Source organism: Podarcis pityusensis (assembly GCF_964106645.2).
Source record: "Podarcis pityusensis genome assembly, chromosome: 9".
Lineage (NCBI taxonomy): Eukaryota > Metazoa > Chordata > Lepidosauria > Squamata > Lacertidae > Podarcis > Podarcis pityusensis.
Window position 1 is genome coordinate 72,756,622 of NC_138034.1, and position 18,283 is coordinate 72,774,904.

General features: G+C 48.3%; 1 protein-coding gene across 5 annotated transcripts; it reads left to right on the top strand.

The window, feature by feature from the left end:
• The first annotated feature begins 225 nt into the window (after positions 1 to 225).
• Positions 226 to 17,661, top strand: LOC308485221 (kyphoscoliosis peptidase-like). Of its 5 annotated transcripts, none has more exons than XM_081020765.1 (8): positions 308 to 351; positions 4,053 to 4,156; positions 6,795 to 7,555; positions 9,026 to 9,143; positions 9,311 to 9,428; positions 10,877 to 11,068; positions 13,985 to 14,175; positions 14,795 to 17,661. In XM_081020765.1, exons 3-8 carry the CDS (start codon positions 6,911 to 6,913, stop codon positions 16,114 to 16,116), a joined length of 2,586 nt encoding a protein of 861 aa, XP_080876891.1. In that variant the 5' UTR covers positions 308 to 351; positions 4,053 to 4,156; positions 6,795 to 6,910; the 3' UTR covers positions 16,117 to 17,661. The 5 variants fall into 5 exon arrangements, with proteins under 5 accessions (XP_080876892.1, XP_080876891.1, XP_080876889.1 ...); XM_081020763.1 differs by lacking the exon at positions 308 to 351 and adding an exon at positions 352 to 397 and having other exon boundaries at positions 3,871 to 4,156; XM_081020766.1 differs by lacking the exon at positions 4,053 to 4,156 and having other exon boundaries at positions 226 to 351.
• The last annotated feature ends 622 nt before the right edge of the window (positions 17,662 to 18,283 follow it).

The window sequence follows — 18,283 nt, forward strand, 5'->3', positions numbered from 1 at the left end:
TTAGTCCATGTAGCCCACAATATGAACTTTGACGTAGGGTGGTTCTCTAGGGTAGAGCTGGGGTGTTGGTGTACTGTGAGAAATGGGTTAAATTGCACCCTGGGCTCGTGTCTTGAGGAGCACATCCCCCACATCTGGATGTTCAGAGATAAGATACCAGGTGCATTGGGTTACCATAGCAACACCGGTGACATCAAATATAGGACTTGCTGAGCCTTTCACCCTCCCAAGTTGTTGGCACCCTTCTGTCTCGGGAGACAATGGGGGAGTGCGCCCCATTGTGAAGTCAAACCGCTGCCGTGGCTGTAGAGACTGATGCAGGAGAGACATGTTTCGTTGCAGCTGGGGCAGGTGAGTTAGTCCCACCCCACCCCCGTCCAACAATTTGTACTCTCAGGTAAAGGCACAGTCTGAAACATTCTTACTCCAGAGCTTTTTAAAAAAAAAAAATGAGCTAAAGGGAAGCATTTTAAGAGTTAAATGATTGCAGTGTGGAAATTTGTGCGTGTTCCTCTGCAGATCCCATGAACGTCAGCGCACACCAGGCCAAATCCTGGCCAATGTAGATTCATTGGATTCCAATCAAGGTTTGATTTTGTCCACTAGCAACCCCATGGAATAGGGAGAAAAGCTTACACAAGTCTACAGTGCAGAATACAAATACAGAATAAATAATAATAATAATTTATTATTTATACCCCGCCCATCTGGCTGGGATATAAACAGTAGTCTATTAAACATTAAAAGCTTCCCTAAACAGGGCTGCCTTCAGATGTCTTCTAAAAGTCGGGTAGTTCTTCTCTTTGACATCTGGTGGGAGAGAGGACGGGCGCCACCACTGAGCAGGCGCTCTGCCTGGTTCCCTGTAACTTGGCTTCTTGCAGTGAGTGAACCTCCAGAAAGCCCTCGGCGCTGGACCTCAGTGTCCAGGCTGAACGATGGGGATGGAGACGCTCCTTCAGGTATACTGGACCGAATATCTATAGGATGACTCAAGCTGCAGATTCCCACAGACTGTTGGATAGCTCAGGCAGTAGAGTATGGGACTCTTAATCTCAGTGCTGTGAGTTCGAGCCCCACGTTGGGCAAAAGATTCCTGCATTGCGGGGGGTTGGACTAGATGACCCTTGTGGTCCCTTCCAACTCTACAATTCTCTGAAGCAAGAATGCCCAAAGTCTAGAAGACCCTGCAGAATCCAGATGGATCTATCCATTCACCGGGACTTGAGTTTTCTCTGCGACCAGTAGGTGGCAGATGGGAAGCCGGATGGGTAAAGCAAGGAAGGCAACGGAAGGAAGAAGCAAAAAATTATAGATGTGGATGCCCTGTAGTGGATTGTAGGGCCCGTTTATGTTAATTGGGCAAGCAGCCTGGATGTGTTGCGTCCTTTGAGGCTGTCAGGGATCTGTTGCAGAAGATATTTGTGTCCTCCCCATCCCAGTTAAATGGTTTGCACCACCCACTTTACAAATAGTGTAGTTCCATAGCTAAAAGAGGGGACGTGGGTGGCGCTGTGGGTTAAACCACAGAGCCTAGGGCTTGCTGATCAGAAGGTCGGCGGTTCAAATCCCTGCGATGGGGTGAGCTCCCGGTGCTCGGTCCCTGCTCCTGCCAACCTAGCAGTTCGAAAGCACGTCAAAGTGCAAGTAGATAAATAGGTACCACTCTGGCGGGAAGGTAAACGGCGTTTCCGTGCACTGCTCTGGTTCGCCAGAAGTGGCTTAGTCATGCTGGCCACATGACCCGGAAGCTGTACGCCGGCTCCCTTGGCCAATTAAGCGAGATGAGCGCCGCAAACCCAGAGTCGGCCACGACTGGACTGAACGGTCAGGGGTCCCTTTACCTTTACCTATAGCTAACAGAAATTATGTGTTCAGAAGCAGTCTGCTACATCTGAATGTCTTTCTTATTTATTTATTTATTTATTTATTTATTTATTTATTTGGTTTTTCAAATTAAAATTTTACAGATATATCAAACATAAATCATAAAAACATAAAAACTTCCATCCTCCCCTTTGTGGGTCCAATTATTAATCATTTCCTCCCACATCTTTTATGATGATCCAAATCTTTTACAGTGGTACCTCGGGTTAAGTACTTAATTCGTTCTGGAGGTCTGTTCTTAACCTGAAACTGTTCTTAACCTGAAGCACCACTTTAGCTAATGGGGCCTCCTGCTGCCACCGCGTGATTTCTGTTCTCATCCTGAAGCAAAGTTCTTAACCTGAAGCACTATTTCTCAGCGGAGTCTGTAACCTGATGCATATATAACTTGAAGCATATGTAACCTGCATATATAACTTGAAGCATATGTAACCTGAGGTACCACTGTACATCTCCATTGTGTCCAGAATTCACCCTTAAACTACCTGGGATATTCCAATCCAACTGACGAGTTTTACAGTGGTCTTTAAGATAAGTTATACATTTCCCCATCCTTTATTAAAATTTTGGTCTTCCTGATTTCTGACTCTTCCAGTCATTTTAGCCATTTCAGCATAGTCCATCAAATTCATCTGCCATTCTTCTCTGGTAGCGACTTTATCTTCTTTCCATCTCTGGGCCAGTAACATCCGTGCAGCCGTGGTCACATACATAAAAAGTCTTTTCTGCTCCCTGGGGATATCAGCACCTAGAATTCCTTTAAAAAAGGCTTCAGGGTTTTTTTTAAGCAAAGGTTATTTTAAACATTTTTTCCCACTCATTATATATCATTTCCCAAAGTCCTTTTGCTACCTTACAGGTAGCATTCAGAAGGTACTACTTTTGAATATCAATTGCTGCAGACAAACAAGGAGGAAGGGCACTTGTTGTCATAACTCTGCTTGTGAGCTTCCAAAAACCTCTAGTTGCACCAGGATTATGGGATAGATCAAGACTTTGGTCGGATCCAGCAGGAGTCTGCTGTTTTGCTAAAATAAAACACAGCTCTTTATCCCTAGGCTGGCTTCATCTTCTTCTTTTTAAAGAAGCTTTTAAACTTTTGTTTAAGAATCAAATAGAAATCAGAAGCTGAACGTTCCTCTATTGCATTTTTTTACAAAAGCAAATTATATATGAACCACCTGGAGACCTGCAGGTACTGGGCGGTCAGTATACGACAACCCTGTGAGGTAGCGTAGACTGAGAAGCAGTGACTGGCTCAGCCTCTTTTTTTAAAAAAAGCTTTATTAGAGCAATACATACAATATATTTTACAAAAACAAAACACAACAAACAAAACAAAACAATAACAACAAACCGAAAGACCAAAAACCTCACATGTTCTCTTGACTTCCATTCAGCCCCTTCATTTTTCACTTCACGTTTTTATATTTCTTCTTTCTAAATATTTTAAATTACTGTATTATTTCTTCCTCTATTGTCCTGCAAGATTCAGTCCAGACCCATCAAAGCAATTAGATTTTTACAGTACTGTTTTATATACTCTCTAAAGCAGGGGTCAGCAAACTTTTTCAGCAGGGGGCCGGTCCACTGTCCCTCAGACCTTGTGGGGGGCCAGACTATATTGGGGGGGGGGGATGAATGAATTCCTATGCCCCACAAATAACCCACAGATGCATTTTAAATAAAAGTACACATTCTACCCATGTAAAAACACCAGGCAGGCCCCACAAATAACCCAGAGATGCGTTTTAAACAAAAGGACACATTCTACTCATGTAAAAACACACTCTTGCCCAGCACTCTAACCACTGTGCCGCACTGCCTCTCCTCGACACACCACTCCCCCCCCCAAATGTTAAAAGTTCAGCTCCTGTTCTGAATCTTGCCGCGTCCGCTGAATGATCACAGGGAGCCGTTGCACCTCTGAATGCCAGCTTCTGATAATATTCGAAAATAATCTCCGATTTCACCCGCTATCAGGCCCCATGGAGTGGTCGCTCGGTGGAAAGTCTGTGCTGAGTCCTTCGGGGCTTTGTAATATTTTTAGACCCGTTGGCACCGGGGAGGTGAAGCTCAGGACAGCCAAGGCCCCGGCAGGGAGGGAAGGAAGGAGGCTTGGTACATATAGAGGTTCCCGCAAGGACCTTTTGCTGCCCTGGCAGAAGCACCGTGCCTGGAGATCGCAACGGCAAGAAGAATCAGACTAGACCGGCATCCAGGGACCAGGCAGACGGTTCCCTGAGACATCCAAGGACGAAACCGGGAGGTAAAAGCGAGTGGCGAAGGGCTTAGTCTCAGAGGGCAGGCAGAAGGTCTCTGGTTCAGTCCCTGGCACCTGAGAATGAGAACTCTGGACAGGCACTGCCAATCAGAGTAGACAATACTGAACTCAATCAGTGGAGGACTTGGGGCTTTCAAATTTCAGCAGTGATGCCAAAATGTGGCGCCTCTCGCCTTCCGGTCTAAGTCATTGCTGCGCCGCCCTCTTGGTTCGATGCCCAGTGTGGGCAAACAGGCCGTGCTCCCCTAAATCCCCTAGAAGGGCAGTATAAGGCCGCTTCCTATATTCCTGTAGGGCTTTAGCTCAGTGATCAGGGCATATGCTTGGCATGTAGAAGGTCCCAACTTCAACTCCAGGTAGGGGTGGGAATCTTCCCGTGGGAAACCCTGGAGAGCTGCTGCCAGCCAGTGTGGACAGTATGGAGGCAGGTGGGCCAATGTTCTGACTCTCTAGAATGGCAATTTCCTCTGATTTTGGGGGTGTAGCTCAGTGGAAGAGCGTCTGCTTTGCATGCCGAAGGTCCCAGGTTCAGCCCCAGACATCTCCAGGTAGAACTGGAATTTGTTCCCCTGCCTGAAACCCTGGAATGCTGCTGCCAGTCCGTGTGGGCAATGCTGAGCCAGTTAGAACTATTGGTCTGCGTACAGCTGAAAACACTGGGAGAAACAGAATGGGTGTGAGTGCCTGTGGAATTTTAAGGGAGCGGCTTATATTTGGGTGTGGCTTATATTCAGGCCAATGCGGTACTTAGTAAGAGGTGCCCTCCATGGGGAAGTTTTCACCTTGGTGGGCAAGAGAAGGAGCTGTGAGCCAGGACCCCAGTTCTGCAAGCTCCACTCTTCCCAGATGCAGCTTCCTCCCTCGGAATAGGGGGACATTGATACTGGCCTGCCTTGCAGTGCTCTCGCTGTAAGGATTGCCATGAAATCGTGCTCTGAACGGTCGGAAGTGCCATGTGCTTTCAGTGGCATCTGAGATCCTTGTAATTGCCTTTGCTGCTCTTTTTTAGTTGCAGTTTTTAATGACTGGTGCACTCTCTCTCTCTCTCTCTCTCTCTCTCTCTCTCTCTCTCTCTCTCTGGCTGTTTTTATTTGCTGCTGGCTCTCTTTTAGCACTTTACATTATAATCTGGCTCCAGGCCATCTGGCGAGAAGGCAGGATAGAAATTCTGCGCTAAGATAACTGCTAAGTATTATTCCTTTCTTTATTTCTCGTAACGATATCCTGCCTTTCTCCTGCGAGGGGCATTTGCAGAAACCATAGGCATTTGCTGGCTCCTCCACAGCTGCCCACTCACTGGCTTTTGCTGACCAATCTCTAACAAGCCCCCAGAGGAGGAAAGTTTAAACACAGACACACCCCACACTTCATTCAGATCAGAGGAATCTGCAGAGATTCTGCTATGTTCTTTTTATAGCTTCAAGAGAAAGCTGAAAAGCTGTCCGTAAATAGGTTGTTGTTGGCATCTGTCTGTCTCGAGAGACAATGGAGCGTGCCTCCGGGGGTGTTTGCAGCACCAAAGTGACTTTCCCAGGGCACAAACCTGGGCAGTGGGTCTGGAGGTCCTGGGCTGCCCAGGTGATAAGACCCCCCTTTGACCTTTCTGATGGGGTCCAAAGGAAAGAAGAGCAAGATATTTGGCACCAGCCTAGCTGCAGGAGCTGCTGGAAGGCGACATACAATGCACCATCCAACAGTCTTAGGGACTCCACTCCCGATTTGTGTAGGTGTTTTTGTGGGATGTGAAACACAGAGCAGTCAAGTGCAACATCCCTAGAGTGGACATAAAAGGGGATGTCTGGACCAGCCAGTCGGAACTTCCTGTTTCTCCCAGGCTGGGACAGACTTCCTCTGCATGTAACTAGAGGTGGGCGTGGCCTCACCTGCCCAGGTAACAAAAGAGCAGGTCAGCCATCTCTCTCTCTCTCTGACCACATTCGTCAAAGAAGCAACATCTGCTTAGCCTAAGATGCTTCCAGCCAAGAGAGGATAGAGGGGCTATCTCCTTATGGGATAGTTTCCACATGTATATTACTTTTGTAACTTAAAGTCTGCCTTCTGGGATCCAGTTGTGAACAAAATGTGTGAGTAAACTCTTTTTATGCTTTTATAGAAGACTTTATCGTTTCTATCTTTTTATGAGGGATTAAATGGGGAATTACCAAAAAGGAAAACATATTTTAGAGGTTTTAGTGAGCCTGAGCAAACGCATCCACTGTGCAAGTTTAAAAAGGGGAATGTTACTCTGCTAAATTGTATAACTTTTTAACACAAGTTGGAAAGGATATAATCAAACAATATATCCTCTCCTGCATCGCTGAACATTCCCACAGGGACGACAGGGGGCATTGCAAGCCCTACCGGGAGATGCTGTGAGGGACTGAAACCTTGGACCACGCAAATCAGACGCTATACCCCTAGGGTTTGGTCCCTGATCTGCTTGGAGCAGATTAAGAGGACTGAGGCAATGAGAATGAATCTGTGGCAGCTGATGTGAACAGTCCTTCCCTGAAAGTCATCTAGCCTTTACAGTTTGCATTGTTTTTTTCTGTTGGCTGTAGGAACCAAGTCTTATTCTGGCCTGAAGCCCATTCTGTAAAACTCTTACCTGTGTTTATTACAGCACGACTCTAGACAAGATCTGAAGGAAGCTCTTCTCAGGCAAGAAAAGTCTCCTGTGAAAAAGGGAGGGCAAACTAACAGGCCATCTCCACTCCACACCAGTCTCTGTTGGCAAGGATGAAGCGAGATGGGCACCAAAGTCTTCCCCAAAACACCGAGGACATCATGGTGCCCTTTATCAGCCCATCAGCAACACACCGCAATGCCAACTGGGGCGGTCCTGCTATAAACAAATCAAATATCTCAAACTGCAGAGGGAAAATGGCACAGACCAAGGAAGATGCCATCTCGTCCACTTCTAGAGAGAGTCAAATGACGGACATCTGCAATGGCAACTTTCCCAAGGGAGGAGGACCCTCCGAAGCTCTCTGCAGTTGGTCTTTGGCGACCTCCTGCCAAAAGCCTCCAGGAAGCAATGGAGGGAACAAGCAGCTTCGACACTTTGGCCAGCGGTGCAAAGAAATCCTGCCCACCAGAATTACCCAGCAAGGTTTCCCCAGAAAGGACGTATTTCTGTTCTGGACAAAGAAAGCTGGCAATGACAACGAGATGGCCCCATGGAGATCAGGCTCCAAAAAGGCACACCAAGTGCAAGAGATGATGGACCGATGTGAGGAACAAGAAGCAGAAGACTCAAAGGGAAGATGCTGGTCTCCCCCCACAAGCCCTGAAACAACCCAGAGGAGGAGACGGAGAGATCTTTTCCCAGACTCAGAGGTTTTCAGACAGCTGGACGCCCACGTTCTTCATGTGAGCGAGCAGGTGAGTGGAGAAAAGAACGTCCCAAAGTTCTACCATTTCTCCTTTCCGCTGGAGCTGCAGGTGGTTTTCCATTTGTGTGTCGAGACCCTGAAGCCACGCCCTCATTGAGAAATAACACACACAAGGACACAGATCTTAGGTTAATGTTATTGGGCAAATTTTGGCCACAACTTTATTGATTGCAGAATGTGAGCGGTATTGGCTTAGGCATTGAATGGACCCGACCATATCTGACTCCTGCCCGTTGCGCAGGAAGTCCGGTAAGGGTAAATCACCGGAAGGGGGAGCCCCGTCGATGCAGACCAACTCGAGCTCCCCCTGGTGTTCCCGTCGGGGTCGTGTCATGGCCCTAGCCCTGCCCCGGGATTCGGACAAGATCCACACCCCCGGATTCCTTTAACGGAATACCCTTAAGCTTGGAGGGGCAGGTGATGGCCACAGCTCCCCTCCCCTTCATAAGGTCAAACAATGCCTAACCGCAACCCTAACAAAGTTGTGATGATTGCTATGAGGTAGGCGAAAACCAAATGGCCTGTGCCAATTTGCCAAGTGGAAAAATTCCTACCTGGCCCCTCAACGGCAACCAACCAAGGGCCATAGCGAGGCAAATGACTAACCTGCAAAATAGGGAGGGAGGGCGGGAGATTGAGGAAGCGAGCCGAAGAGGAAGCCCTCCAGATCGCGCCTCTGCTTAAATGAAGCCACGCCGCCCGCCCCCCCCCCCCCCGGATTGGCTGGCCGGTCGCTGACATGGCCGGGATCCCCCGGGCAATGGGAGACTAAGTCCCCCACCCCCAGAGGAGAGTGGGTGGCCACGCGGTCCACTGCAACTCCTCCCCATGGCGAAGTGGAGTGGACTTACACAGTCATTGACTAAAGCTTTTAAAGCTCAGATAGAAATCAGCAGGGCTAAGGTTGAAGAGCTCACACCCAGAGGCAGTCTTCCACCGACTCCCAAACGCAAGCTGACAGTGGGGCAGGGAGCTGCCCCCTTCAAGGCCTGCTTGGGGGGCATTTGGCTGGCCATAGTCGGAGAAAGGATGCGAGGCTAGAAGGACCTTTGAGTTGGTCCTGCTACCCAGATGGGTCACGGATGATCAATGTGTGGTCCCCCCAAGCGCTGTTGGACTCGGACGTCCATCAGCCCCAGCCAACATGGAAGGTGGATGGGAGGATGATGGGATTTGTAGTCCAGCAACATCTGGAGGGGCCACAGGCTGCCCAGTTCCTTCTCCAGGCGTTCTTTACAAATGCTGAGCAGAATTCCAACTGGGATGGGACAGAGTAGCCTTCGCCAACCTAGCACCCTCCAGAGATTTTGACTACAACCAGCATGGGCCGGCTGGAGCTGACGGATGTCTTCATCCAAAACACCAGGGTTGGCAATGGCTGGGCTAGACAAATGAATGGCTGCTTATCCTATAAAACAGATTGCTGCTGATTGTCCAAATCCCAACCTATCTTCCCTAGCTGAAAACCAACCAGGAATCCTGGTCCGTCCAGACCATCGTTCCACTGATTACCAAAGGAGCCAATAGCCAGCTGGAGAAGGCGCGAGCCATATGGATCTGGCTGTGCCACAATATCGGTAAGTGTGTTTTCATGCAAACCTCCTTGGGGGTATTTTTAGGGGGGCAGTGATGTATGGATTTCATAAGCCTAACCCACCTTTCTTCCAACAAGCAAGACAGATGGGGTGCTTCCTATCATAACAACCTCTTGGTAAAGCGGTGTTTTGATTTTGTTCCGCAATAGAGTACGATGTCAACGGCTTCTTGGGGTTCTCTGAGAAGATCCACACCTCTGAGCAGGTCCTTCACACCGGGAGAGGCGTGTGCTCTGGGTATGCCCATCTATACCGTGACATGTGCAGGTATGTGCTGCTGTGGCTTTTAACATGTCGCATCTCAAGGGCTGTCACATGGAAGAGGGAATGGGCTTCTTTTTTCCTGCTCTGGAGGGTAGGATTTGAACCCAAGGCTTCAAGTTACAAGAAAGGAGATTCTGACTAACCACCAGGAAGAACTGGTGTTCAACAGTGGAACGGACTCCCTCGGGAGGTGGTGGACTCTGTCAGGAGTTCAGCCTACACTCGGGTAGGATTCTGGTAGAGACACAAGTCTGACTGGCAGGTTCTCTCCCTCCTGGTCGATCGTTTCGGAGCTTCATAAGCTTTCTTCAGTCTGAATATCACAGCGACCGATGCCAACCGACACCGGCACACTTAGGGATCCGCAGAGTTTGTGCAACTTGCGTGACAGACCTCAGCAACTCAGCATTTTGGCTAATCTACTTTATTTGCATATAAACACACACGGAGCACTGCAACATGGCTCCCTCTCTCTCTAGCATCAGACAGCAAAGAAAATGAACAAAGGACAATGGTCCCACTTCATGGAACACAGTAACACAAACATCCTGTCTCCGTCACTTCCCACTCTGTGGAGACAAAACATATACCGTCATGTGATAGACAACAATCCCATGACTGCAACCATGGACCAGGAATTCTAACAGACTCTCCTTCCTTAGTGACTTTTAAGCAGAGGTTGGGTGGTCATCTGTCATGGATGCTTTAGCCGAGACTCCTGCATTGCAGGGGGTTGGACTAGATGACCCCTGGGGTCCCTTCGAATTCTAAGGTTCCATGATTCTATGATCCACCTCCTTAAAGCTTAGAGCATCTCCTCAATCTAACCATTTAAATGGAACACATGGCACATACAGGGGATATAGTCCAATATCTATCCTCAGCCATTCATAGCCTGCTTCCAGGCCACTTCCACTATTGTGCAGGCATGATTTCATTGTATAACCAGCAAATTCTGGTTGTGCAATTAAAATGAATTCAGTGCTCTTGAGCACTTGCGCAATCCTCTTCCAAAATAAACCCCCAATGATTATTTATTTTATTTTATCATTTGGCGGTAATAAGAAAATGCGCAGGAAAGCGTGGGGATAATGGCAGATGTCATAATATAAGTGCCAGTTATTATTGAGCAGGGCCAGATATGAAAGCCAGCCAGCCAGCTAAGAAACACAGAACGTAAGAACAGATGAAATGGCCTTATACATGGTTAAACCATCTGGCTTCTGGCTGTAGACTGGCAATGACTGTCCAGGGATGTAGGTGGGGGTCTCTCCCAGCCCTGTACCTGGAAATACTTCTGGGGATGCCATGCCACTGAGCCATGCTATGATCTGCACCTAGAGTCCAAGTGCAAGGAGCAACTTGGCAGCACCGTAACTCTTGTATCCAGCTGCCCACCCCCTGCACGTTGAGTTTGCCCAGCCTCCATGCCCTCTTGTGAATCCTTACAGGGAAGCGGGCTTGACCTGCGCCGAAGTTTCGGGATATGGCCGAGGGGCCGGGTACAGCCAAGGCCAGAGCTGCTTGCAGAAGAAGTCCGACCACATGTGGAACGCCGTGCAGTTGGGAGCCCAGTGGTTCCTTCTGGACGTCTGCTGGGGAGCAGGCCTCGTGGATGTGGAGAAGAGGCTGTTCATCCCCCGGTGAGATCTCTCGGTGTTTATAAGTTCTAAGCCCTGGTGTGTGGAAGGCAAGAGCAGCCCTGTCTGATCAGACCACTAGCCTGTGGTTCAGAATTTCCTAAAGCAGGCTTCCTCAACCTCGGCCCTCCAGATGTTTTTTTTTATTTAAAAAAATCATTTTTATTGATTTTCCAATAAAAAACATCCAATTAAATACCCAGTCAGAATACTTCAATTAAAATAAAAAAGATCAAATTATAGTCCAAATTGTATTTATTAATTTCTCAGAGCTCCCCACGGTCTGGATCTCTGAAGCATATCTCCACATCTTAGTCCTGCTTCTCCGGCCCTCCAGCTGTTTTGAGACTACCATTCCCATCATCCCTGACCACTGGCCCTGCTAGCTAGGTATCATGGGAGTTGTAGGCCAAAAACATCTGGAGGGCCAAGGCTGAGGAAGCCAGTCCTAAAGTAAGAAAACCAAAACGCATGTTCTCCTGGCCTAAGGTTAAAAGCAACTGAGAGGCTGCCTTCAGCTTTGTCTTTGCAGGTTGCTAATATTTTAACACTAGGGTTGCCATATTCAAAATCCGGACACAAAAGTTGTGGAGCTTTCTCCCCCAAAATCTCAGTAATAATAATAATAATAAAATTTGAGGTTTTTTTTAGGAAACTCACCAAAAACCCACTACAGTCATACCTCGGAAGTTGAACGGAATCGGTTCCGGAAGTCCGTTCAACTTCCAAAATGTTCAGAAACCAAAGCACAGTTGCAGCCAATCGGAAGCCCCATCAGACATTCGCAAACCGGAACACTCCTGAGTTTCGATTGTTCATGAGCCGAGTTGTTTGGGAGTCAAGGCGTTTGAGATCCAACGTACGACTGTACTTCCGATATGGGCTGCCATACGCCGGGATTTTCCCGGACATTTTAACCGATTTCTGAAAACTCCACCCAGACACTATTTTTGGCGGCTGAATCCTGGATATATCCAGGAAATTCAGGCGGCCCTTAACTTATTCCCCTTTTAAGAGCGAATCCAGAGTTTTCAGAGCATGCGATTGGGGATGGACAAATCTGCAGGGAGCAGCCAATCTGGCCACTAGCCGGCCTCTTATAGTTGCAAATAACTTTGGATCGGATGCTCTGCTTCTTCCCCTTCATTGCTTTAATTAGACACCAGAGCCACCCTTTGATCAAATGATTAATCTCCCGCTCCCCAGCAGGTTTATTAGGTGGCCTGAGATGTAATTACGCGAGCCTCCTCCACACGTTTCAGACCGAGAGTAAATAATGACTTGCCTCAAAAATTATTAATCGTGTTAAATTATTTTCCGCTAGATGCATTATGCACTTGTCACTTTCCAGCCAATGCAAAATAATAAGAGCCCGTGTGGCATTTGCTACATCTAATCATGTTACGTGGAACAAGTTTGCTCTGGGGTGTGAGTGTGTCTCTGTGTGTGTAAGCATGCATGGGGAAGAGAGATCGATTTGTTGTTTTGAATGTGCAAGGGGAGAGAAGCAAGGCCTTGAAACGGGAAGAGTTAAAATGCGACTCCGGAGATACTTTCCGGGGACCAACATTTTCATCTTTACTCTCAAGCTGAGCCCACACTTCCCTTTACACATGCATTTCCCCAATATTTCACATTAGGGGATTGCTGCCTCGAGAGGGAAAGCGTGGCAAAACGAGAACAGGGCCTTCTCCGCAGTGGCTCCCCGTCTATGGCGCCAGGCAAAACCATTCCTTTTTAACCAGGCCTTTGGTTGACCTGATTGACATCCTATGCCCTTTTAAAATGTAGCTCTTTTGAGAGTGTGTGTGTGTGTGTGTGTGTTATTTGGGTTGTTGCTTTTATTTTGATTTTATATATTGTGATCTTTTCTGTGAATCGCCTTGAGACCTCCAGGTATAGGGCGGTATATAAATTCAATAAAAAGAAATAAAAAGAAATAAATAGTAGCATGCTGACTGAGCATCATGTACCGCAAAGGATCTTGGGACTTCTTCTAGGCTGCACACCTTGTTCATACAGAGCTGTTGGGGAGAGGAGTTGTTGTGCTTGTGTCCCATTTGTGGAATTTCCTTTGGGGCATCTAGTCAGTCACTATGAGAGCAGGGATGCTGGACTAAATGGGTTCTTGGCCGGACCCAGCAGGGTACTGTTGTAAACAAAATCTGCCCTTCTTCCCTTATGGGGTACCCAAGAGCCTGTATAGAGTCCTTAAGTGGGTTCCCCATCGGTAGGAGAAAATAACAGAGGCCAACCAGAGAATACTGAGAAGCAAAGCAGCTAGTAAGCCTGATCTTTATTGAACTGTTGCAACAGGGTGCTCCCCTCACATGCAGGAGAAAGGCGGAGGACCCAGAACCAAGGTGTGCCTGCCCTTATATTTACATTTTAAATTCCCTGCCCTGGAGCTCAAGACCACCCCTCCATACATCATACCTACATCACAGAAAAGGCGGTCTACAACAGAAATTTGAATGTTGTTGTTTTTCCTGTCGGCCAGGTTATCTGATAATGCCTTATCTGATTGCCTTTCCTGGTAGTCTGGCCATTCCTTTGAGATGGTGATTACCCAATTCCTGAGACAATGGGAAGGTTCCTTCACCCCCTCCCTCCTTGCAAACATTTGGTCAGTTTGGGAATTAAAAATGGTTTCAGGATGGTCTTCCTGTGCTGCTCCAGACATGTGGTCCACATATCTATGTATGTGCTTGGTTGGTACATTTATGAACATTTATTACATATGTAAGACCTTACATTTTTTTATTACAGTACTCTTTACCCAATCAATCCACCCACTTCTCATCTTTTAACAACAGACAAGCCATTAGCCTCCTGCCCCCTTCCTTGTTTGCCATTCTGGAATGTGGTTTGATTAATATGATGCCTAAGGCCCCCCCCCCATTTCCCCCACTCCCCCAGGCATGAGGATTTTTTCTTCCTAACCGACCCTGAAGATTTCGTCGAAAGCCACTGGCCCGATGAGCCAAAATGGCAGCTCACTCAGCCTCCCGTCCCACTGCAGATTTTCGAAGGGAGAGTTTTCAAGACGCCAGAGTTTTTCAAACTTCAGCTTGCCCTCCTCTCTCCAGACACCTCCAGGCTTAAAACAGGTATGTTCACAGCAGGATGCTTTGGCACACTCAGAAATTTAATCCCGCTGAAAGGAAGTGGCATGGCGTCAGTGGAGTAGCGTGGGTTTCCAGTGCCCAGGGCTGCGCAGGTTGGGTGGGAGGGAAAGAGAAGGAGTAAGCATGTGCGTTCAATTGCCTAATGGCGTCCGTGTCACCCAGGGGATCACAGCTGCATAAATTAAGAAAAGAAGAGTCATTCCGTTGCTGGAGAGGTCACTTCCTGGTTTGCATGGAGAAGCTGCTTTCAATGGAGCCCAGGGACAGAAATACAGAACTATATTGAGGCAGCAACGGATGTTGAAATTTTGCGCCCCTAACAAAAGCTCTCTAAAATTTCGGGCAACCTTCCTCAAGTTGATGCCATCCAGATGTTTTGGACTATGACTCCCATCACCCCAGCCAGTCCAAAACATCTGGAGGGCAGCAGGTTGGGGGTGCTGCTGCTTTGGGGGTGTTTGGGGCAAATACACACCCAAGGGAAGAGTTAGGCAATTGTGGGACTGCAGTCAACCCCCCCCCCCAAGGTTAACTGCTCTAGTGTGGTGCTCTGCAGTTAAAAACAGGCAAAATCAACCCCCCTCCCCCTTCCTTATCACAGACCGAGGGAAAGCAACCATTTCGTTAGCAAGTGCCCGTTCAACAGAGTTCACTTACCAGCTGTTGAAGCTTTGCCAGGACGACGACAGCAAAGAGGATATGGGCAAGACTCACGGGATGTTAACCATGTCTGACAAAAAGATGGTCCTCAAAGTCTTCCCCCCAACCGAGGGGCTCTTCGAACTGCAAATCTTTGCCCGCCCTTCCGATTCCCCAAAGCCGTGCACTTGGGTGTGTTCCCACCAGATCGAGTGCCTGGAGCCCCACCGGCAAGAGGGGCTGCCGGATAATCCTTTCGCTTCCTGGGGGCTCCACCCCAAAGCAAGAGAGTTTGGGATTGAAGAGTGCAACTGGGAAGAAGACCTGATCGTTGCCACCACGGGGGCCCTGAAGCTGGCTTTGCAGACCCAGAGGCCTCTCTTGGCCACCTACGAGTTGGTTCATCCAGAGATGGACACCTCTCTGAGCAGGAAGTGTTTGGTGTCCCAAGTGGAAGAGCAGAAACTCAGCTGCCACATCCTCTGTCCTTTCGTGGGCCACTACAGGCTCTCGGTGTTTGTCAAGGAGCTCGACGAAGACAGGTTCAAGAACGCCGCAAACTTCCTCATACGCTGCTCCAGCCCCGTCAACCACAACGAGCTCTTCCCGTCGGGTCTCGGCGCACATTGCGGAGCTGGGATCAGCTCCCAGTGGAGAGGTCTCTCGAACCCCAGCCACACTGCCCCCATCATCAATACCAAAAAGGGACGATGCACTGTCACTTTTCGTACTCAGCCAGGCTTTGAAGTCACCACCACTTTGGGCAAGGACAAAATCACCAGCAAAATGTACCCAATGGAACGGTTCGTCTTGGTTACCCACCTGGAGAACAAGGTGAGCGTCTCCGTCTTGCTCCCTGAATCGGGAGTTTACAGGCTCAGCTTGTACGGGAGGGACGCCGAAAACAAAGAATTTGTCCACGTATGTGATTACATCATCCGCTGCTTCACCAACCCCCAGTGGCTCCCCTTTCCCCGGGTCTACAGCTTGTGGAGGAAGGGGTGTGTCCTCCTAGAACCCAGGTCAGGAGTCCTGCAAGAGAAAAGCTGGGTGAGGTTTCGGATCAAGATGCCCGAGGCCTGCAGCGCTCACGTCGTCGGTCCTTCACGATGGGAGCTGCGGCTGGGCCAGAACAAAGTGTGGGAGGGAGAGGTCTACACTGGCCTCGCTGCGACGATGCTGAAGGTGGCCGTCAAATTCTCCCGGGACTCCCCAAGCATGGACGTCATCCTCTCGTTTGACGTTGAAGGCTGTTCATCAACTCTAAGCGACGCTTCGGGGTAAAATGGTCCGGGGGTCTTTGGACTCTCAGGAAACTTAACTCTCTGCCCCATTGCAAGCCTCCAGCTGGATCAGACGGAAGTCCTGGGCCAGGTTCCAGCCAAGCCATGTGCACAAGGGCCACCAAGGTGATCAAGGGTCTGGAAGCCATGCCTTATGAAGAACAGTTGAAGGAGTTGGGACATGTTTAGCCTGGGAAAGAGGAGGCTGGGAGAAGATATGAGAGCCATCTTCTAATAGCTCATGGATGAAATCGATTGTCTTTTCTTGGTAATGGACAGGATGAGAGCTCACAAACTGAAGCTCAATCCAGATAAGACTGAGGCTCTGTTAGTGGGTGGTTCCCTAGACCAGATGGCTGGGAGATCGCCTGCTATTGATGGGGTTACGGTTCCTCTGAAGGAGCAGGTTCATAGCTTGGGGCTACTCCGGGATCCTGTGCTGTTGCTTGAGGCTTAGGTGGCCTCAGTGGACAGGAGTGCCTTCCATCAGCTTCGTCTGGTGGCCCAGCTACGCCCCTATCTGGGCAGGGATAGCCTACTGTTGTCTACACTCTGGTAACCTCAAGGTTACTGCAATGCGTTATACGTAGAGCTGCCTCTGAAGATGGTTCGGAAACTTCAGCTAGAGCAGAATTCAGCAGCCAGGTTGCTCACCGGAGTAAGATGGTTTGAGCATCTTACACCGATTCTGGTCCGACTGCACTGGCTGCCAATTAGTTTCTGGGCCCAATTCAAAGTGTTGGTTTTTACCTATAGAGCCTTAAATGGCTCAGGACCACAATACCTCAAGGACCGCCTCCTTCCATATGAACCTACCCAGACCCTGAGATCATCTTCTGAGGCCCTCCTTCGTGTGCCTCCTCCTCAAGAGGTCCGGAGGATGGTAACACGAGAACAGGGCCTTCTCTGCAGTGGCCCCCTGTCTGTGGAATGCTCTCCCCAGGGACGTTTGCCTGACGCCTTCATTATACACCTTTAGGCACCAGGCAAAACCGTTCCTTTGTAACCAGGCCTTCGGTTGATCTGTTTGGCATCCTATACCCATTTAAAATGTGACTCTTTTGGGGCGGGAGTGTTATTGGGTTGATGTTTTTATTCTGATTATATATGTTGTGATCTTTTCTGTGAACTGCCCTCAGACCTCCAGATATAGGGCAGTATATAAACTCAATTGATGATGATGATGATGATGATGTAGAATTAGCAAATTTAACTAAGAGAATAGGAGATCAGGAAGATTGAGTATTTAAGAAAGTGTGGAAAATGTTTGCAGAATATCTGAAGAACTATGTTAATCAGGTTAAAACGTTAGCAGGGTTAGTGTAAATTCAGCAGTGTAAATAAAGTATTAAAGATATAGGGGGAAGGGAGGAATATGAATATATGGGGAAATTAGAATATGCAGCCTTAACAGATAAATAAATAGAACCACGGAAAGGAGGGAAGCGAAGAAGTCAGTGACTGAATGTATGGTTATAATCAATGAAATGTGAAACATTGTAAGGAAAAATGATAAATAAAATTTTAAATTTTATATACACACAAACACCCTGGGAAAAGTGCTAAGTTTCATGAGTGCAGCAATTCATCCCCAGTAGGTATTGTCCTATGGACCAGTCCCCACCTCCCCACAGCCATCTAAGGAACAAAATCAAGCCATAAATGGGGCTTTAAATTCTCCCCATCAAATAGTTTTTAGTACACCTTTTCAAGAAGGGTAAGCCCTTATTTGCCAAGCCCTCAAACTTATTCCTCCCCATCCTCTCAAAAGCTGCATAACTTGACTTACCTGTTTGGAGAAACTGGGTCTGCTCTGCAGTTCATTGCAAAGCACCGACTGATGCCATGAGAGGTCAGGATTGCACCTGTTGACCCTCAAAGCTTAGGGGGCAGGTGTGGTATAGTCTTGGCAAGGGTCTGCAAACGTAGACCCTGAGCGTGGGGTCTGCATCATAAGCCTCTGGGCCAGGGGTCAGCAAGCTTTTTCATCAGGGGGCCGGTCCACTGTCCCTCAGACCTTGTGGGGGACCGCACTATATTTTTTGGGGGGGGAGGGGGGAATGAATGAATTTCTATGCCCCACAAATGCATTTTAAATAAAAGCACACATTCTACTCATGTAAAAACACGCTGATTCCTGGACCGTCCACGGGCCGGATTTAGAAGGT

Excerpts from the sequence above, each read along its gene's own strand:
- LOC308485221 (XM_081020766.1), top strand. The coding sequence starts at position 6,911 with ATGAAGCGAGATGGGCACCAAAGTCTTCCCCAAAACACCGAGGACATC. Across the intron at positions 9,429-10,876 it reads CTATACCGTGACATGTGCAG|GGAAGCGGGCTTGACCTGCG; the intron begins GTATGTGCTGCT and ends GAATCCTTACAG. Across the intron at positions 11,069-13,984 it reads AAGAGGCTGTTCATCCCCCG|GCATGAGGATTTTTTCTTCC; the intron begins GTGAGATCTCTC and ends CCACTCCCCCAG.